The 21,451-nt window shown below is 48.6% G+C and overlaps 1 protein-coding gene across 12 annotated transcripts in view; it reads left to right on the top strand.

Moving 5' to 3' along the window:
- The window catches only part of SLC41A3 (solute carrier family 41 member 3), a 65,839-nt gene that overhangs the window by 22,047 nt on the left and 22,341 nt on the right, over positions 1 to 21,451 (top strand). For 8 of the 12 annotated variants that reach the window (XM_058566511.1, XM_058566493.1, XM_058566450.1 and 5 more), the window contains 2 exons: positions 9,635 to 9,790; positions 16,377 to 16,484. In XM_058566511.1, coding sequence (XP_058422494.1) covers positions 9,635 to 9,790; positions 16,377 to 16,484 — 264 coding nt within the window. Of the gene's footprint in view, positions 1 to 9,634; positions 9,791 to 15,089; positions 15,478 to 16,376; positions 16,485 to 21,451 lie in introns of those variants that run through there. The other 4 variants (XM_058566502.1, XM_058566528.1, XM_058566484.1 and 1 more) reach the window with 2 other exon arrangements.

Below are 21,451 nucleotides of genomic sequence, written 5' to 3'. Positions count from 1 at the left end.
TTGTGACTTTGGTAGACATTGCTGCGTCACTTACCCTAGGGATGGGACCAGTTCTACTCCCTCTAACACCACAGGGAAATGCCTGTTCCCCAGCACTCATTAACAGTTTATTTTCAACCTTTTTGATCTTTAACAATCTGATAGTTGGAAAATTGCTTTTCATTATACACTGTTTTAGTTTCTATTGCTGTGCAACAAGATATCCCCAAATTTAGCAGCTTAAAACAGCGCTCACTTATTATTTCGTGGTTACTCTGGGCCAAGAATCCAGGCCCTGTGTAGCTGGGTTTTCTGCTTCAGGGTCTCTCATGAGGCTGCAGTTGAGGAGTCAGCCATGGCTGTAATCTTCTTCTCAGCTCTCTCACACCATTGTTGGCAGGACTCAGCTCCTGGTGGGTTGTTGGACTGAGTGCCTCAGGTCCTCCCTGGCTGTTGCCCGGAAGCCATGGTCAGTTCTTTCCCCTGTGGCTGTCTCCAGATGGCAGCTTGCTTCATCAAAGTGTGCCGACTCTGAGAAGGAGTCTACTAGCAAGACGGAAATCACTATCTTTTGTAACCTAATCACAGAAATGACATCTTTGCTTCTCGTGGCAAGAAGCAACCCACTGAGTTCAGCTCACACTCAAGAGGAAGAGGTTACACAAGAGTGTCAGTACAGGCAGCAGGGGTCATGGGGAGCCATTGTCGAGGGCTGCCTGCCACGTCCATTGTAGCGTAATTTGAGTTTCTTATCTTGAGTGAGTGAGGTTGAATATCTCTGGATATTTCTGTGTATATTCTTAGTCCATATTTCTATGGAGTGGTTATTCTTTTTCTTATTGATACCTAAGGTCTCTTTATATGTTAGAGAAGTCCCTTTAATTGTGATATGGATTGTAAATATTTTTCTCATCTTGCTATTTATCTTTTGACTTTGCTTTTGGTGGTTTTTTACTGTGCATTTATTTTTTATGTAGTCAGGTTAATCTTTCTTTTAAGGCTCTGAGCCTGTGTTCTCCTTAGAAACAGAAGCTGCCTCTTGTACAGCTCTCCAGCTCACACAGGGCAGTGTATATTATGGGGTCAGAGAGTGTTCACATGAGGAAGAAAGAGCTCCACACTTTGCCATGAGTCTTCTCGCTTTGTGTTGTATATAGTAGCAGTTCAAACTCGTGGTCCACAGACATCGTGCTGGTCTGCAGAGCGGTCAGGAACCGCGGGCCCGATGTAGGTGGGGTGGGGATAAAGAGGAGGGAGGCTCCACAGGGACCATGCCTTTGCAAAGACATGGAGCAGCCTAGGAAGGTGGGCAGGGCGAGTGGGCTATCTGCAGGGGAGAGGTGAGGTGGGGAGAGTTGAGTGAGGGAAGACTGAAGACTGGACAGGGTGGCAGAGGGGGTGAGGCCAGCCTGTTGTGATGACCTCCTCTTCACCCCATTGGTGAGGGAGGGCTTCCCACCTGGGGTCATGGGGGTAGCTGGACACATGGCAGCCAACACTGGACAGCTGAGATCATAGCAGGTTGTTAATCACATGTACTCACGGCCCGGGAGAGGACAGCAGACCCCTTGCAGGCCCGCAGGACTGAGCACGCCGGAGCAGAGTGAACCCACGCGGCTGTGGGAGGCACTGTGTCGTCTCAAAAGGGTGGGGGACCCTGGTGACTGGCCTGCTCACAGGCTGGCAGGGAACTAGATCCTGCTACTAAGGGGTAGGAAGGTGCTATCCCCGTGGTAAAGAGGGTTGTTGGCTAGGGAGCAGGCTTATGTGCAGGAACAGAATGGGAGAGGAACTTGTGCTTAGGGTATTCGGGCCCTCCTGCTCTTACCCCACATCACAGCAGCAAATAATACTACTAGTTTTAGGCCTTGTGCCACACTGACCCTGTGATGTCTCAACCCCAACGTAAACCTAGGTGAAGACTGGGACCTCTAGGGAATAGGTGAGGAGTCTCCTTAGCAAGTGAAACAGGCTCTTGACCAGGAGGGAGAGGGCCCCATGGTGAACTTATAGGGGTTTCCCTTTGCAGCCAATGAATGCAGTTGACGGACCTGTGGGGGGTGTGCAGGAAGTGCACATTCCCAGGGAGCATGAATCCAGATTAATCACTTCTCCCAGCGGGGGTCCATTTGCTACCTTGTAACTTAAATAGGAGTTGTTTGAGGAGACCATTGTGCCTCTCAGTTCAGCTGGCTGCCAGGGCCTAGAGGGGAGGTGGAAGTTGATTGAGCACCTTCCTCTAGAGCCAGCCTTGTGTCTCCTTAGAAGTGAAATCAGGGCTTGGGCCACTATCGGTAATGTCGGAACTCCAACGAGGACAAGCCGTGTCCTGGTGAGGCCTTATATTGTGACCTTGGTGTCTATAGAGACTTCTGTGACCTCAGTTTATGTCTTGGGTGTCTGTGAGGCAAGAGGTCCCAGAGTTCCTTACCCTAAAAGGGACAACTTTTAGGCAGAAGCCCAGGAGTTTGTAGAAGGTACAGATGGAGGCATTTGCTGGCCGAGGCATCTGGTGGCTGCCTAAAGTTTGGCCACTTGTGCTGACTCTTGGGTGGGTTGCATCCTTTATCAGGGACAACAACATTCCACTGAGCTCCATCATGTGATATGATGGTAATACCACCCATACAGTAAACCAACTCCTTTGCTGTTCACTCAGTTGATCTCAAAGGGACTCCTCATGTAGCCAAGGGATCTGGGGAAGGGGTGACCTCCTCTGGCACTGTGGCATCTGGCAAGGGGCTAAGGACAGGGGATGCCACCCCTCCTGCAGGTGGGATATGCCAAAGGGCCCAGGTTGGGCTCCATCCTGTATTGAGGAGGCCTCGGTAGCTGTGCCTCCCATGGCTCGCTGGGCAGCTGGGTATGGAGGGCTACAGGCCAGGTCTGTGAGAGCCTCTTTCCAGGAGAGCCCAGGATGCAGCCAGCAGTTGCTGCTCTGTTCATGTACAGTACAGATGATGAGGGCAGTTTCTTGCATCAGAAGCCCTTGGGCAACTTATAGCCATTATAGACGGTCCAGAGACTCAGGAGGCATGAGGGGAGGTTGTTAAAGCTTCTTCTGTGAAGGTGTCTCTGAGGGCACTGCTGGGAGTGCCTCTTGACTTTGATTTGGACAGATTTTGTTGGAGGTGCCCTTTCAAGGCAGGCTGCTTTGCAAGTGACAGCCTCGGTGGGCATGAGTAAAATTTGTAGATGAGGACTGTGTTGCCTCCAGAATCCAAAAAGGACTAAAAGGTACTGGGCTCGTATCGACACTACTGGTGCTAAGAGGCCAATAGCTGTTTCTTGACAGCCACAGGGATGGAGTTGCCTTCAGTGTACCAAATAATTTTTAGGAGTTTGACCAAGGTGGCAGGGCTTGCCCTAAATGTGGGGTAATGGCCCATTTTCTTTTTGTAAGCTCCTCTGTGAGTATTTGGATGTCCTTAATGCATGTGTCAAATGAGTCTCCTTGGAGGAAGTCATCAGTGTAACGTCAGACCTGTGCTCCTGGAGAACGGTGCATGCAGTTAAGATCTTGCCTGCAAAGACTGTGTGATCGCAAAGCTGATGAGGTACTGCATGAGTAGCCTGGAAAAGGTGTCTGGTGTTCCTTTGGAGTTGAAGGTCAACTGCAGCTGAGAGGCTGTTGAAATAGGCACTGAACAGAACATACTAGCCTAACCTATAGTGGCAAAATAATTACTGGTTGCTGATTGGATGGAATCGCTAATCTCAGTAACATTAGATATTAGGTATGGGGGCCTCAGTGGATGGAACCACAGCATTAAGATTGTAGTCCTCCACAGTGAGGCACCTCATATTCTTTCCAGGTTTACGAACAGGCCAAAGCGGACTTTTAAAAGGAGAAGCAGTGGGAGTAATTACCCGTTTCCCAAGTAGGTCTTGTGTGATAAAGTTCAATCCTTGAAGGCCCTGTGTTAGCTTATATTGGACTGTTTTAACTATTGTAATTGGGGGGTAGGGGGGAGTCCCATTTTGTCATTTTGTCAAGCCAGTTTGTAAGTTAGACTAGGTGGCAGGAGTACCAGAGAGCGCCGGCCGGATACAGACCACATCCGAAGGCACCTTATTATGCCGGGATACGGTCGGTTAATAGTTCTTGCCTTGGGGGCCAGGACGGCACTTTTGGCTGGGAGGAGATGGCAGTGCCCAAGAGAGACAACAGAACATGGACCAGGCTAACATACAAGCTGGCCAGCAATCAGTGGCTTGATCGCAGGTGGCCTTCGCGGGGTGAGAAGCTAGTTTAACAAGCAAAGAGCAGTTAGTGAGAGCTGTCCAGGCATCCTCCGGTCAGCATTGGGTTGTCCTGTTCGTGACGCCAACTGCTGTGATTGCCTCGCCTTCACCCCGTTGGTGAGGGAGTGATTCCCACTCTAGAGTTATGGGGATGGCTGAACACATGACCCCAACACTGGGCGGATGAGATCACAGCATTTTTCAGTCACATGTACTCACAGCCCAGGGGAGGAGGACACTGCCTACTGCACAGGGCCACACAGGGGCTGTGCTTGGCAGCAGAGCAACTGCCAGGGCTGTGGGAGGCAGGCTTTGTAGTAACAATATGGTGAGGTGCCTGCTGGTTCCCATGAGAGGGTGTGTTTGGCTTGTTTGAGTAATCCCACAGGCTGGCAGGAACTAAAACCCGCTACTCAGGGATAAGTGGGAACTATGCCCAGTCCCCTTGGTAGGGAGGAGTGCTAGGCTAGGGGACCTTGTATGCTGGAGCAGGGAGGGTTGGGAAGGTTGCAGTTAGGCCATTCATGGCCCTCCTGGTTTCACCAGATGTCAAAGCAGCAAATCACAATAATTTTAGACCTTACACTACTCAACCCATAGGAAAGCAGACTGGGTTTCTTTTTCTTTTTGTTTCTATGATGCTGTTTATTTGTTCCTTCCTTCCTTCACTCATTCATGTAAGACGTGTGTGTGTGTGCCAGAGGATGGCACTGGGCTGGACACTGTGGTGGACATGAGAGCCAGGCCTTGCTCTCATGGCTGTCACAGTTGAGGGGTAGGGATTTGTTCAGGGTCACCCAAAAAACCACCTGATGCTTGACCCAGATCCCACCTGCTGCCCAGTGCAGCCCTGGAATCTAGTTCAAGCTCTTGGAGATTTTCCAATGCTACTAAACTATTTTTAAAATCACATTCTTAATTTTCTGGATTATGGCCCAATAAACTGTGTTGATGTATTTTGTCTTTAAGTTGCACAGATAAGTAATTTTTCTCGTGTAATGACATCTTGTATTTATTTTTGGTGACAGTTATGTGGTTTTTTTTGGTTTTTTTTGAGGAAGATCAGCCCTGAGCTAACATCCATGCCAATCCTCCTCTTTTTGCTGAGGAATACTGGCCCTGGGCTAATGTCTGTGCCCATCTTCCTCCACTTTATGTGATATGCCGCAACAGCATGGCCTGACAAAGCGGTGCATCGGTGCGCACCCAGGATCTGAACCCCGGGCCGCCAGCAGTGGAGTGCGTGCACTTAACTGCTACGCCATGGGGCCAGCCCCACGGTTATGTTCTGATAGTTATAAAAGCAAATAATCACAACAGAATGTGCAGAAAATTATAAAGTAGTCACTTATAAATCTACCACCCAAAGGTAGCGACTTTTAGCATTTTGGAGTATATTCTTCTGAACTTTTCACTGCTTGTATGTATATGTATGTGTGTTTATCTTAATTTCTTATTCGATTTTTGTGTGTGTGTGAGGAAGATTGGCCCTGAGCTAACATCCATGCCAGCCTTCCTCTATTTTGTATGTGGGATGCTGTTGCAGCATGGCTTGATGAGCAGTGTAGGTCCACACTCGGGATCTGAACCTGCGAATCCTGGGCCACCAAAGCAGAGCACGCGAACTTAACCACTATGCCACCTGTCCGGCCCAATATTTGATTTTTTTAAATAAAAATGAGAAACATTTTTGTAATGACTTATAATTTGCTTAATCAGGAATCTATTTCTATATGAAATTAGATTGTCTATTTCCATATCTTCTGTACTGATGTGAAGGGTTCAGGGACCCATTGTGTATGATTATACATTGTGTTATGATGTTTGACCACATTCAAAACTATAAAGAAATAGCAGGAATTGCCAAAATCAGAAGAAAGTGGTCGCTTGTTGGGGGCCTCTCCAGCTGTGTGTCTTGGGAGCTGTGTGGTCAGTGTCCAGAGAAACCAGGCTAGCTAAGAAGGGTGCTGTCATTAACCAGCCAGCTCCCTTAAAGTAGTTCACTTCTGCAACTCTTTTCTTAGAAGCTTGCCATTTCCCTCAGCCTCCTGCTGGTTCAGACTCTTGTTTGAACAAATGGACCCAAACCACGGATAGTGGTCAGCAGCAGACGAGAGAAAGGGCAGCGTGTGGACAGCAGGGAGGGCAGTGGAGGCAGTCTGCATGGGGATGAGGAGCTGAGGGTCTTAGTCCTGCCTCTGTACTAACTGGGGGTGTGATCTTGCGAAAACCCTCTCAGGGCCCTCGTTTTCTCCTTTGCAAAAATGGAAGGCTGTAGTTCCTGGTGAACATCCTAGAGATGTTTTGCGATTCTGGTGATTGATTGAACACGAAGTGATTCCGTGTGAAAGGGCACTGAGGAGCACGACTGCTGCACAGAGGGACCGGAAGATCTGTCCTTCATCCATTCACTCGTGCGCCCACTTGTTCATTGCAGGCCACTGCGTGCTGTGTGTACTGGGCCTGCTCTGTGCTCTCATCGCTCCTCGGGTTTCCTTCAGAGCACTCAGCACAACCATGACTACATTCGCATTCTTAGGGTTATCTACTGTACTGGAAAGCTCTGAACTTGTCTGTTTGGCTAACAGGTGTATTGTGGCACCTAGACCAGAGTCTGGCAAACATTAGGCCCTAGGTGCTAATTTGTGGAGCAAATTAATGAATAATTTTCCTGGTTGTGAAGATTGCAGCAGTGAATCAACCAGACTCCATTCTCAAGAGGAGCACAGTCCAGAAGGGAGAGTAGATTCAGTGCAGTTCATGCTTCCATTAGGCAAAGGTACACTTGCCTGCAGAGAAGTTCAGAAAAGCACTTTCGGAATTCTGGGGAAGAAGATGTTAGGCTCTGGCCAGGAAACTGGGGAGGCCTCAAAGATGAGGAGGCACCTCACTTGGCCCCAAGGCCCTGGAAGGGTTTGGCCTGGGTAGTGTGTGGGACCTGCAGAAGGAGTAGCATGAATACAGGCCTGGCCCCTGGGAGTGTCTGCAGGAAGCTTCTTCTGTGGCGTGCAGTGTAGGACCATGCACTAGGGAGAGAGGGCTCATGTCGATGCTTTTCCCTCAAACTGTGAAGGGTCTTGAATGCCTGGCCACAAAATCTGAACTTTCTCAGATAATGAGTTGATAGCTGTTGAGGATATTTGGGTGAGTGAGTGACTTGAAGATGTAATGTGGGGGTGTTAATATGAAGAGCTTGTGTTACTTTGGGTGGGCAGACGGGTTAGGAGGTAGGAAGGGCCATGGTGAAGGTCGTGTCCATGAGCTGGAGAGGGGCAGATGTGGGATAGATCTGGGGACAGGCAGACTGGGGTGTGGTGCTGAGGTAGTTGAGGGTGAGGCGATCAGAGTGAGGTTTGGGTTTCTGGCAGAACTGTTCATTGAGGCAGGAAGCTTGGGAAAGAGGATTTGGAAGAAAGAATTGTGAAAGAGTGAGTTTGAGGTACTTGTCTCCACAACAAGAGTTAAACATAGTCTGAAAGTTCAGGGGAGAGGTCTGGGCTGGAGAGAGAGGTTTGGGAGTTGTTGGTTTATCTAACATGAGTGAAGTCAAGGGTAGGAATGAGGTTCTCCCAGTTATCTCCTGCTGTGCAAAAAACCACATCAAAATGTAGTGACTTGTTTAATGCCAGTCATATTCAGTTTGATCACAAATCTGCCATTTGGGTGGGGCTCAGTGAGAAAGGCTGTTTGCTTGATGTAGCATCCACTGGGGTGGCTTGCTAGGCACTGTACCCAATCTAAGAGAGTTCACTTGCATGACTTAACAGTTGCTGCTGGTGGTCCACTGGAACCTCAGCTGGAGCTGTTGGCTGGAGCACCCATGCAGCCTCTCCATGTGACTGACTGGGCTTCCTCAGAGCATGGTGGCTGGGTTTCAAGCATGAGCGTCTCAAGAGATGGGAAGTAGAAGCTGTTAGCTTCTTGAGATCTAGCCCAGAACTGGACTGGCACAGTGTCTTCCACTGTGTTCTATTGGTTCAGCAGTCACAGGCTGAAGGGAAGGAGACAGAAACTCCAACTCTCAATGGGAGGAATGCCAACGAAGTTGAGAGCTCGTTATATCTGGCTCCTGGGAGGAGTTTAGAAATACCTGTTGACTGAATGAGTAAGTAAATAGTGTGAGGAAAGATGCAGTGAGAGGAATATCTGGGGCTTGAGGGAAATGGCTGTTGGAGAAGTTTGGCTGGAGTTGGTGAGGACGGGTAGGCTTGGGGAGGGCAGTAGGTTCTAGCCTGGTAAGAACTGGGAATGCCAGGCTAAGGGGTTGGGCCTCAAGCATGGGATAGACTATCCAACAGAGGGGAACCAGCTAAGGTGCCCCAGAGGGCCATACTTTAAGAACAGGAACAGAAGGGAGGCCTAGATCAAGGGCTTGTCTAGGTGAGAAACCCTGGGGTCAGTAGGTGAGTGTGCATCCAACCTCTGGCTTGGGGCTTCTGCTGGCTGTGGACTTGATCCCTGCTCCAGCTTGCCCTCAGGCCTGGACATTCTGTCCCTGGCGCCTGTAGAATGCACAGTGGACACACCCAACAGTAGAATCTGGGAGTCAAAGGTGGCGTCCCAGCCCCTTCTCTGGGTTGGGGCAGTTGGCAGGGCATCAGGGCTGGTCTGACCTTTGAAGTGGACGAGAGTGGGGTCGCTCCCTTTGGAAGTGTGTTAACAAGTCTTCTGGGCCCTTGAGAGAGAATAGGGCTGCATTTCCTCTGTGAACACAACTTGTTTGTGTGGCCACGAGCCCTTGGACACCAAAGTCGGGTTTACGACAGGTGTGGCTTTTTTCTTGGGAGAACTGCAACCCTCTTGACCTTGAGGAATAACACTCAGAGGGCTTAAACCCAGCCCAAGAAGCGGGTCCTTGATGCTGCAATTTCTCACGCCCGTCTCTGCCAAGAGTAGAAACAGCCCATGGCACGTGTGCAGAGGTGGGCAGGCCTCCGTGTGGCCCTTGCCAAGGCCAGGCCTCACGTGGCTCCATCTCTCTGAGTCCAGCCCGAGCCAGTGTGGGCTGGATGGCCGGACACTGTCAAGGTCACGCTGAAGGACAGGGAGCCTCCTTGTGGCAGGCCAGCCGAGGGAGGTCCTGGCTGACACGGCAGCCACTCTCTGAGGACAATGTGATCTGCAGGGAGTGGACGGGCAGCAGGAGCGGGCCAAGGCCCCGAATGAGGCTCCAAGTCACACTGCCTTTGTTCCTCACTCGTTTGTTCTGGCCCTCAGCGAGGGGCAGTCGGGGAACCCTCTGCAGGCACAGGGCACCTGGCAGCTCACCTGTGTGGACTTCTTAGGAAACGTATCCTGTGTAGGCAAGGAGGACGGAGGGCTCCCCAGGCTTGGACATCTCGCTCCTGGGAATGCGGCTGACAGCCTGACCATGGTGGTCACCCAGCTGAATTTGGAGTTTCGCTTTCAGGGCAAGAAGCTGCGAGGCTTCAGCTGTGAGCTCACCCAGTCCCCCCGCGGGGTCTTCCCAGAGACCATCTTCACTAGCACCTGCCAGATTGTGGTGCCCATTCTGCTCTCTGGCCTGGGCGTGGTGACTGCCGGCCTGGTGATGAACACCATCCAAGTGCGTACAGGGCGTCTGAGGTGCAGCATGGGACCCTGGGGTTGGGGAGGGGGGGACAAAGGTCCCTGGGCATCATCACAGGACAGCTCAGGGGATGCAAGAGGCACCTGAGTGGGGCTGCAGCCCTGAGCCCCGCCTCAGTGCCTGGGAGTCCTGGGCCCAATGCTGCCAGCAGAAGGCTCCTCCAGGGACCTCAGCATCTGAGATTCGCAGAAGCTTCCGATGACCCTCTCCAAAGGTCAGCCCCCATGAGCCACATTAGCCTAAACAATTTTCCTTCCAGGAAGTGCAGACTCAGGGCCTGGAATGGGGTTCAAATCCTGGCTCTGCCATTTGCTCACTACCTGAGGGAACTCATTAGTCTCCCCCTGCCTCAGTTTCCCCATCTGCAGACAAGGCTAATGAGTATATCCACCCCCCCAGGGATGTGAGAATGGAGGAGCTCATACACCTTGTGTGGTGGCTCTGCGGGTGTTGGGCAATACTCCCTCCAGCCCCCAGAATCTCTTTGGGGCTGTTCCATGAGAGGACAAGGTCCAGAGCCCAGACTGGGGTCCAGGCAGATGAGGGGATGCAGAGGTGTCCATCGGGTAGAGGCGTTTGCCGGGAGGCTCTCGAGTGAGCACACACTCAGGCGTTCACTCTCCCAGTCTATTAATGCCCTGGGGTTGGCTCAGGTAACGTTATTTGAATCATTGAGGGTTTGCTCTGTCTACTTAAACATTTCTTATGAAGTTAGTTTTGGAAAAACTAGAAAATATTCATAAGTGAATGAGGGAAGGCACCCATGATCTCTCTCAACATGGTGGTGTATATCTATCAAGAACATGTAAACAAAAATATATGGATCATACTATATAGTATGATTTTTAATCTGTAAAATTAAATTTAAATTTAGTTTTTCAACCCATGGCGACATCCCAGATAGCGTTGCACCTTCCTCGGTACACACAGCATCTCCTTCCTCACGACCACCCAGCGTTTCCCTGTGCACCTGTCTCTGAGCTGGAGAGGGGTGATCCACACCCACCCTGGCCCCCTGGTCTCTGAGTGAGGCTCACGGTGCCTCCCAGGTGGCCTCTGCTTTTCACACCTCAGTACACGGGACGCTCACTTCTGGGGCTGGTGCGGCCCCTGCATACTGACCAGCTCGCCATTAGAAAACGTGTGTTCACTGGGGCTTGTGACCTAGATGCCATTTCTCCTGCCACAGCTTCAACCCTGGAGCTGCTCCAAAAGCTGTCTCCCCTTCCCTAAGGCCCTCCTCAGAGACTGGGGAGAGAGGCTCTGCCCTGAGTCTCCCCCTTTTGACTGTCCACGGCGACCTCACGTGGAGCACGACTTGGAGCCCCTGCACTGCATTGCGTGTCCCTCAGTTGCTGCAGCCTGGAAGGCATGTCTCAGTCAGATGGCAGAGTCCAAAAGATTTGGCGGGGCATCGGGGTAGGGACATGGGAGAGTGGGGGATTGTGCCTGACCATCAGCAGAGGTGGCACAGGAGGCCAGTCCAGGAGGATGTCCAGCTGGAGGGCAGAACACCTTTCCTGACCTCTGCATTAAGGTGCCATCTGGGAGGCCAGCATGAAGAAAAAGGGGTATCTTGGGAGGCAGGCCCAGAGTATACAGGGGGAAGGCTGTCTGCAAATTCCCGCCTTTAGGAGGCCCAGCAGCTGAGGGAAATAAAAATAGCTCTGGAAGTCCTGCCCATTCTTTCTCCCCACTTGGCAGATGTGGCACTGCAACTCAGGGTGCGAGGAGGTTCAAGGGCGCTAGCGTTTGCTTGGCTCCCTGGCGTGTACCACCACCTCCCTGCTCACCACTGCTCAGCAGTGCAGGAAGCAGCCTTGCCAACACCACCCCAAAGGGAAGCCCTGCAACACAGGAGGGGCTCCTGGCTCCCACCGTATCCCAGCCGGTGCCTGCTTGGAGCGGCAGCCTGCCACACACGGGAGCCTTGGGGCTTATGAGCCTACAGCAAGGATGACCACCTGGCTCAACAGGCATGCCTTGTAGGCTGTCCCTGGCGCGGTCCTGTGACCAAGGGCACTGGTTGCGTGCTGGCTTCACCTACTCTCTGTTGGGGCAAGGAGTCTCTGTTCCTGGGGTCTAGGTTCAGTCTATGGTTGGTCCCAGGGATTGAGGCCCAGTAAGTGGCCAGAATATCAGTTCAATTTTTTCAAAAAATTATTTTTCAGTTTCAGAAGTAAGGTGTAATTATTTCTCTTTTTTATAAAACAAATATTGCATCTGAGGTTAAGCCCTCTTTGACCACAGCCCTCAATCTCAGTTTATCCCTATAGTACCAGGTTGCACATGTCCTTCCAGACCTTTTTTGCAGTTTATGTAGACACGTGTGCACCCAGAGACAATGAGAGTGGTTTTAATTGTTGCTACAGTGTATGTGGTCGCTCTTCACTGAACCAGAGATGATCAGACAGGGTGCCTGCCTTTGAGTAGCTGATAGCTAAGCACAGAGCAGGGTAGATGAATTCATTCATTTGCCTGATTCCTCATGCATTCATTCAGCATCTTTTATTGAACTCTGTGCCAGAAGCTCTTGGGCCCTGGGGGTGCAGTAGGGAGCAGAAACAGACCTCCGCCCTCCTGGCATTTGTAGTGTAGTGGGCGGGGCAGACGCTCATCACATCATCCCGCAAACAAGTGTAAGGGAGTGGAGGCAATGAGCAGATCTTCCCTGTGAAGGAAGAGGGAATAATTCGTTCTTCCTAGAGGGGTCAGAGAATCTGTAGAGTTAACAGGACAGTTGGAGTTGAACCCTAAAGGATAACGGAGCAGTTTCCAGGATGACATGAGAAACGGCAAACATTCCAGGCAAAGGGATCACTGTGTGCTGAGAGACAGACACATGAGGGCGTGCATTTGCGAAGGGTAAGAAACAGTGAGTGGCTGTGGGTTGGGGATGAGGTACTGGGCAGGCAGTGGGGACCCTGTTGGCTCTGCTCAGGAGCTTGAGTTGGATGCTGAGCGCAGAGGGGTTGTTGATTTTGTCATCATTCTTAGTTGTAAAATAAAGGTGCTGTGTTTGTATTATTGAAGTATAGCACAGATGTGTAGAAAATTGTACAACTCATGTGTATACAGTTTGATGAACCATCTCAGGATAAATGCACCTGTGTAATCACCACCAGGTCAAGTGTGTTCTCAGCCCCCAGCCAGCTCCTACATGCCCTGCCCAGCCTAAACCACTCTTCTGACTTCTGATATTATGAATTCGTTTTGGCTGATCTTGAGGCATGATACTACTAGGAGCGTTCTTGTGTATGTTTTTGGGGGACATATCTATTGGGTATATGCCCAGGAGTGGAATTGGCAATGGACGGTTGTAAAGGGCTGAGTGACATGGTCCTATCTGTGTAACAAGACTCAACCCTGGCAGCAGGGTCAGAGATGACCCAGAGGGTGCAGCTCAAGGCTGCAGGGGAGAGCTGGGAGGCTGTGGCTGTGATTCAGAGCCCACCATGTGCAAGAACCATTACTTCTGACTGATTTCAGCTTCCCCAGTGCCTGGCGTAGATGTCTTTAAGTTGTTGCTGGAGAAGGCGGCAGTGGAATTTAAGACGGTTACAATGTCAGGGAACGTGAGGAGTTAATTAAGTCTTGGCTGGCAGAGCAGGAAGGACGCCTGGAACCACAGTGGGTGGGGCAGGGCAAGGGGGCCTGTCAAGGAGGGTCGAGTTTGGCATCCTGAGTTTGAGGGGCCTGTGGGATGTCCATGGTTCAGTAGTAGTCGGAGAGGCAGGTGTAAGCTCAGGGGGCACGTCTGAGCCAGACGTTGAGCATCCCTAGCACAGAGCCCAGTGTATCAGTCAGCGTGCTCTGGCTGTGGGTAACAGAAAACCTAACTCAAGGTGACTGAAATGTATTTATGATCCCCATAAAGAAGTCTGGAAATCAGGCAGCCCCAGCACTAGATAGTTCATTGGTTAGCAGTGTCACCCAGGATCCAGGGTCCAACCGTTTTTCTGCTTTACCCTTCCGTGTTTGTTGACTTGTCCCAGAATAGACCTCTCATGGTTGTAGGGTACCTCATGTGTCTAGATACGACTTCTCGAATCTCTTTGGCCATGATCACAGCTCAGTTCCACACCCAAGAGCCCACTCTCAAGGAGGATGGGACCATCTCATGAAGGTTCACCTTCCAGCCTTCATCCCCTTCAGGCCACTGGTTAATGAAGTGCAGGGTGGTGGGGGTGGCTGTGGGGAAGGTAATGCAGGGCGTGCAGTGGAAGGTAGCTCAAGCCTTGGAAGGGAGAGAATATGGAAAGAAAGAACAGAAGACGAAGCATGAAGGAAAGTCAGTCAAGATTAAAAGGTCAGGAGGTCTACAACCTTTGGTCTGCTGACCTCTGGGGTTACTGTTGGCAGAAAGCAGACTTTGAATGGACGAGGATGAATCCAGGTGTGGGAAAGGATTGGTCAGGAGCCACGTGTGCCATAGGGCAGTAAGTGGTTTGATGGCAGCCTGATCTTCCCCTCGACTTGGTTCAGTCTGTCCTTTACAGGGCTTCTCAGCTGTGGAGTTGGAATACAAGGCGTCTTGAAAAAGATTGACCCTGTGTTTTCTTGAGAAAGCGTGATAGTTCTGGTTCAGTCAGTCCCACAAGGCTATTGTGTGACCTAAGGACTGTCCAGAGTTGAAAGCCTGTGCCCATTTTAAAGAATCAAGGATTATTATTAGACCTTGGTAAAATTTCTAACTTTGTAGCCTTCCTGTCTGGAGAAAGGAATAAAATCCTTTAAATTACATTTAAGGAAACAAAAAAAAAGATCAGGAGAAGGAAGAGGAGCCTTCAGTGGAGGCCAAGATGGAATAATTAGAGAGGTCAGCACAGGATTGGGGGAGTGTGGTCATGGAAGCCAGCATGGGGAGAGTTCAGAGGTGTGCCTGTCACATAGCAGGAGCTTCATACCTGTTGGGAGGGGGAGGATGCCATAGCACAGAGACAGCAGCAGAATGGAGGTTACAAGAGCCAGTGGCGTTAACTCATCTGGAGGTCACTGCTTCCTTTAGAGAGAGGGGCATTGCTGGCGGCAGTGGGGGACAGTGGCTAGCACAGCTTTGAGTTATGACAGGTGAGGACGGGAACTCATTCAAAGTTTAGTGGCACTGAGGAAGAGAAGGAGAAGGCTTCTGTGGCAGAGGAGGCTGAGAGAAAGAGTTTAGTTTTACTTTGGTGTTGATGGGTGCTTGGTCTTGTGTGTAGGCAGGGAAAGAGCACACGGGAGCAGGCCAGCTTGGCGAGGAGGTGGGAGGGGGCTTAGGGTAGGGAAGACCTGCCTGGCCCAGGTGAGAGGGAGGGCCTCAACTACCAACTCAAGGGCAGGCCGCCCTCTGCTGGACAGGCTGCACAGATGCTTCCAGAAGACAGGGAGTCGCTGATAACGGCAGTACTTCCTTGCCTGGTGACATGGTTTCCTTCTGAACTTTTAGGAGAGGGTAGGTTCATAACTCCCTCAGAGCTGGGAATGGATTCTGAATTTCACAGCTTTGTAGGTGAGATAAAGGGAGAAACCAAGGAGAGAGGGGACATAAACAATGGGTCGTCTTCCTGGATCTGAGAACATGAAGGAGTCTTAAAAGGGCCTGGCCTCATCGCTTTACCTCCAGGCCTGGTAAGATGTTTTACTGAGCTGCTTTGTAGATGACTCTGTGGGGCCCCCTAGAGGTAAGTGGATTTGCATGTCTTCACATGGCTCTTGTCTCAGGGATTGGGGAATGCCAGGCCTCCTGTGTCCCAGCTGACAAAGCAGTTTTTTTAGCTCTAGCATTCCCAAACCAGGAGGAGCTTCTAGTGTAGGGGTCACAGATATCTACAGGGGCCAAGGAGGTAAAATAAGTCAGTAGGATCAGATGGGGTAGTAAAAATTGATAGGGGCAATCTAATTGCATGTTAAATAGGTAGGAATAGTTTTTACTTCCACAAAGAATTTTTTTCTCTTCGAATTTTTTTGAAACATGCATCCCTTTCATTCTTTTTATTTTTAATTTTTATTTCTTTATGTTTGATAGAGACCTGGATAGAGACACATTCTCTGTTTTGACAAATCCGGAACCCCCCATGATAATCCAGGGCCACTTGTGCTCAGCCTTGGTGCCTGGGAGCAGTGGAGCAGGCCTCGGGCCACCTGGGAATCACTGTCCCTGATAAAGCAGAGCCACTCCTCGGCCCCAGCTCTCCCAATTCATGAGAAATCTCCCAACTTTGAAATTGATGATTCACTCCTATTCCCATAGACACATCGTGCACACCTGACACAGCGTGTTTGCAGGCTGGACCCGGCCAGTTAGCCTCGGACCCAGCCTGGCCCCCAATTTTCCCAGCTGCTGAGAGCAAGAGGAAGAAAGGGGCTCGAGGCCACTAGCACTATTCACTGAATAGCATTAAGAGAATTTCACGGCTTCATCATTATTTTTGTTTAATTTAAAGCCATTTGAGAAACTACTTAGTTGTTTATATTTATTCATTTTATGGGGAGTGAGAAGTAACTTGCTAAAGCTTCTCTCAAGAAATTTCTGAGATTTGCCAACATGTGAGTTTGAATTGGTCTTATTCTTTCTCACCAGCACTGGCCCGTGTTTTTGGAGGTGAAAGACCTGTTGACGTTGGTGCCGCCCCTGGTGGGCCTGAAGGGGAACCTGGAAATGACACTGGCATCACGACTCTCCACAGCTGTAAGTGGACATCTGGGCCACCTACCCCCTGGGGATGGATGTGTCCCCACCACTTGGTCTCCTCTCATAGCTTGCAGGTGGGTGGTTGGACTCTCCGAAAAAACTAGTGTTGTTAGGTTTTGTTCTGTCGCAATGCTCTACCTGGTACATTCACATTACATCCAGCCTGTGGCGAGAGGAGATGTGGTGTGTTTAGGAAACTGAGAGCAGAGGAGGAGGTTGGGGGCTGCCGAGAGAGAGATGAGGGATGGTTGCCTGAGCAACGGCCCCCACAGATGTCCATGTCCTAATCCATGGAACCTGTGAATGTTACCTTATATGGAAAAAGTCTTTGCAGATGTGATTCAGTTAAGAACCTTGACATGGGAAAGTATCCTGGATTATCCAGGTGGGTCCAGTGTCATCAAAGGGTTCTTACAGAGGAGGGGCAGAGGGGAGTTTCAGACAGAAGAGAAGGCCTGTGGGGGAAGCAGAGTCCGAGAGAGAAGATGCTATGCCACTGGCTTTGAAGATGGAGGAAGAGCCATGAGCCAAGAAATATAGCTTTACCTGCTGGAAAAGGTGAAAAAACAGATTCTCCCCTAGAGCTTCCAGAAGGAGTAAAGCCCTGCTCACACCATGATTTTTGCCCCATAAGACTCATTTCAGACCCCTGGCCTCCAGACTTGTAAGAGAATACATTTCTGTTGTTTTAAGCCACTAAATTTGCGATAATTTTTTACAGCAGTAATAGGGAACTAACCTATGGGGCCAGATGGTTTAGAGCCCTGTAAGACATTGAAATAGCTTAAGCAGCAGGTAACATGATGCAGATGCACACATACTCTCACGCACATGATTATACTGGTCAGTGTTTGGGAGGAAAAAACTTGATGATGATCTCTGCCCATGGTGACATTTCAGTTGTTACATTTTTATTTCATAATGCTTAACTGCATTTTAAACACTTTTCTACAATGATCAAATCTTGGTGGTGTAAGTCTTAAAATACATAAAACATGGAGGGAAAAAAGAATGAATAGTATAATTTATTACAGTGATCTGTCCAAGGAGAGCAGCCCCGTTATCATCACAGTAAAACCTTTAAAGGCATTCAACACCCATTCTTTATTTTTATGGGTCACTATATTAAGGTATAAATTAATACAATAAAACTTCACAAATTTTAAGTGTACAAGTCAGTGACTTTTGACAAATATATGCACCCGTGTAACTACTACTTCAATCGAGATATAGAACATTTCCATCTCCCTGAAAAGTTCTCATTTGCTTGTGTACTCAGTCCAGTCTCTCCCACCACTCCATCCCAGCAACCTCTGATCCAGTTACAATCTATATAGATAAGTTTTGCCTTCAAACGCCCATTCATGATTTTAAAAAATGCTCTTAGTGTGAGTTGAAATGGAAGAATATTTTATTTATATTGTTCTGGATGTTTTAGCTAATGTAATAGGCCAAGGAAAGGAAATACGAGCCTTTAGCTAGCCTTGGGTTTAGTTCTTGTCTTTCAGGTTTCTTAAGTTGTAATTTTTGGTGGTTGATTTGAGATCCTTCTTCTTTTTTAATGTGTCTACAGCTATAAATTTCCCTCTTAATACTGCTTTCACTGTATCTCTTAAGTTTTGGTATGTTGTATTTCCATTTTAATTTATCTGAAGATATCTTCTAATTTCCTTTGTGATTTCTTCTTTAGTCCACTGGTTGTGGAAGAGCGTTTTGTTTAATTTCCGTGTATTTGTGGATTTTCCAGTTGTCCTGCTGTTTATTTCTAGTTTCATTTCATTGTGATTGGAAAAGATAGTTTGTATGATTTCAGTGTTTTAATATTTATTAAGACTTGTTTTTGGCCTAATGTATGGTCTATCCTGGAGAGCATTCCATGGTCACGTAGGAAAAATGTGTTTTCTGCTGTTGTTAGGTGGAGTGTTCTCTGTGTGTCTGTTAGGTCCAATTAGTCCATATTGTTATCATATCCTCTGTTTCCTTATTGACCTTCTGTCTAGCTGTTCCATCCACTATTGGCAGTGGGGGATTGCAGTCTCCAACTGTGATAGTAGAGCTGTCCATTTCTCCCTTCAGTTCTGTCAGTGTTTGCCTCATATATTTAGGAGCTCTGATGTTTGGTGCATATATGTTATAACTATTTTATTTTAAGTTCTGTCTTTTAAATTCAGAGATCAAGTTTATACTTTCTGAAATTTCAGTTGTCTCTCCATTTATGAAAGTGCCATTCTCTCCCATCTCTTAATTTACTCGCTTGAGAGTCGTACTTGGTTTCCTCTTTGACTCTGTTTCCTTAGGTTTTGTGCTTCCATTTGTTGAGTTTGATGAGTCTCTTTCGTGGTTGTGGCTTGCCTTTGGTGAACAGTGATTCTTGGTTGGTTGGGCATCATTCTATTTTAAATGTCCTCTTACTCTGTGGCTCCGCAAACGTTGTCCTTCTTTGGAGCAGGCTACCTTTGTGATTGGGGAGCAGTCAGAATGTGTTGCCTGGAGGTATGTGCCAATAACTGGTCTTATGGGTCTGGGGGCTCTGTGTCCCTCTTATGATGGGCACTCTGGGCACTGCCCTGCCTTTTTGACCCCCCCACACACTCTCACTGCTTCTGCTTGGAGCTACATGGCCAGGTGTCCCCATTGTTGGCACAAACAAGGCAGGCGAGGGAAGAGGCCAACCCTCCTTGAAGCTCCTGCTGTGCTTTCTGAACCAAATACCCTTCAGTTGTTCCAGGCTCCCTTCTGCTCCCATTGTCCCAGGGCCACTTCTGGTTTGTTTGGTAGACTCCTGCTTTCATTTTTGGTTATGGGTTCTTCTATTAACCTAACTCATCTGCTTTCCATTGCTCAGGGATTTCCTTTTAATCTGTGTTACACTATAGATACCCCTTCTTGTTTTCCAACACTCTTGAACATTTAAAAAACTATCTCCTCAATGCTAGAATGAATCCTGTGATACTGGATTGGAGTCAGAGATATCAGAATGAACTCATGTTTATTTTAATATGTATGCAGATAGATACACAAATATGTGTGTGCATACGTGCATTTCCTAGCTCCATCCACTCAGAGGACCTAGAAGCAGTACTATCCTAGGAGCATCCAGCACACCGAGTGCCTAGATCTTGGTTTCGCCAATAAAAGGAACCAGCATCCTTGGGAAAATGGCTCATTCTAGGGCTGGGGCACGGAAAATACAAAATGAACCTGGAGTATCTGATAGTACCAGAAAGTAAGGAAGTGCTAAAAAGGAAGTGGGGGCATGTCAGAAAGAAGCAAGAACTCACCTAAAAGAGCTCCCACTGCCCACAGCTAGAACAATTTTAGCAACACAATAAATAAAATAGTATTGTCTTATGACCTCAAGAATAAAATAACTATCCATGAGTCCATACATACCATAAATAAAAGATTCAATCAATAGATAAATGAGGGGGAAGAGACAACTCTGAGAGGGAATTTTAAATTATTTAATGTAGAAAGAGTAAAGGAAATATAAAATAAAATCACCTTTAGAACACTACAGTGATAATCGGTGCAGGCAGAACCTGCTGATGAATTAGAGGGTGGCACTTTAAGGAGAAATAGGATCTTTGCACAGCCTCAAAGTATCTCCCCAAATATTTGTGAGTTGCTGTGGTCATTTTAGCGCATGTCCTCAGACATCGGATACACTGCCCTCTAGGAGCTGGCGCTTAATTCCTGGCCCTCGAGTGTGGACTGCACCTGATGACTCACTTCTAACCAGCAGAGTATGGGAAGGGAAAACTGGTTAGTTTACAATGAGAATCCTGGCAGACAGCACCGTGACCAGTGATGGAGGGTAGCCTTACCCCTGGCTAGCATTGTGGTCTTCAGCACCCCCAGGTACCATGCAACGAGAAGGGCACTTCACCACTGTGGCCTTCTTCCTCAAAACACATAACCTCAGTTCAGTCGTGAGGAAACACTAGACAAACCCAAGTTGAGGGACATCCTACAAAATACCTGACCAGTGCTCTTCAAAAGTGTCAAGGTCATGGAAGACCATAAAAGGTGAGGAACTGTCCCAGATTGAAGGAGACCAAGGAGACATGCAATGTGTGATCCTGATTTATTTCCTGGAACAGAAGAAGGATATTAGTGGAAAAACTGGGGATGTCCAAATACATTCTGCCGTTTAGTTAATAGTGTTGCCCAGTGTGTTGATCTCTTAGCTCTGATGATTGTCCCGTGATTATGGAAGATGTTAACATCAGCAGAAGCTGGGTGAACGGGATATGGAAACTCTCTATTAACTTTGAACTCTTCAAAAGTCTAAAATTATTTCAAAATAAAAAGTTAAGGGGCCAGCCCCGTGGCTTAGCAGTTAAGTGCACGTGCTCCGCTACTGGCGGCCCGGGTTCAGATCCCGGGCACGCACCGATGCACCGCTTCTCCAGCCATGCTGAGGCCGTGTCCCACATATAGCAACTAGAAGGATGTGCAACTATGACATTCAACTATCTTCTGAGGCCTTAGGGAAAAAAAGGAGAAGGATTGGCAATAGATGTTAGCTCAGGGCTGGTCTTCCTCAGCAAAAAGAGGAGGATTGGCATGGATGTTAGCTCAGGGCTGATCTTCCTCACAAAAAAAAGAAAACTTAAAAGATTGTCTTTCCCTCCCCTCCAATTTGGGGAAGGAGAAAGATAGCAAACCATATGTTCAGGCCTCCATCTTAATCTAGTAAATATTTTTTTGTTGTTAGAAAAAAATATACAAAGTAACGACACATTACTTTTTATTGTGAATGGACTAAATGTCCTTCTGAAGATATAACTCACTGGATAAGTTAGGATCCTGGCAAGAAAGAGGTGGCACCCACAGATGGGATTTGAGCAGAGTTTAATGAAGAGTTCATTCACAAAGTTGTGAGCAGGGTTATGGGAGACCACAAAGGGGTGGTACAGCCCCCCAGGACTGGCAACAATAGGAAGTAATGATCACTCTAG

Source organism: Diceros bicornis, chromosome 2 (assembly GCF_020826845.1).
Source record: "Diceros bicornis minor isolate mBicDic1 chromosome 2, mDicBic1.mat.cur, whole genome shotgun sequence".
Taxonomy (NCBI): domain Eukaryota; kingdom Metazoa; phylum Chordata; class Mammalia; order Perissodactyla; family Rhinocerotidae; genus Diceros; species Diceros bicornis.
Note: the sequence above shows the minus strand (reverse complement) of the source record. Positions and strands in the feature narration are given on the sequence as shown.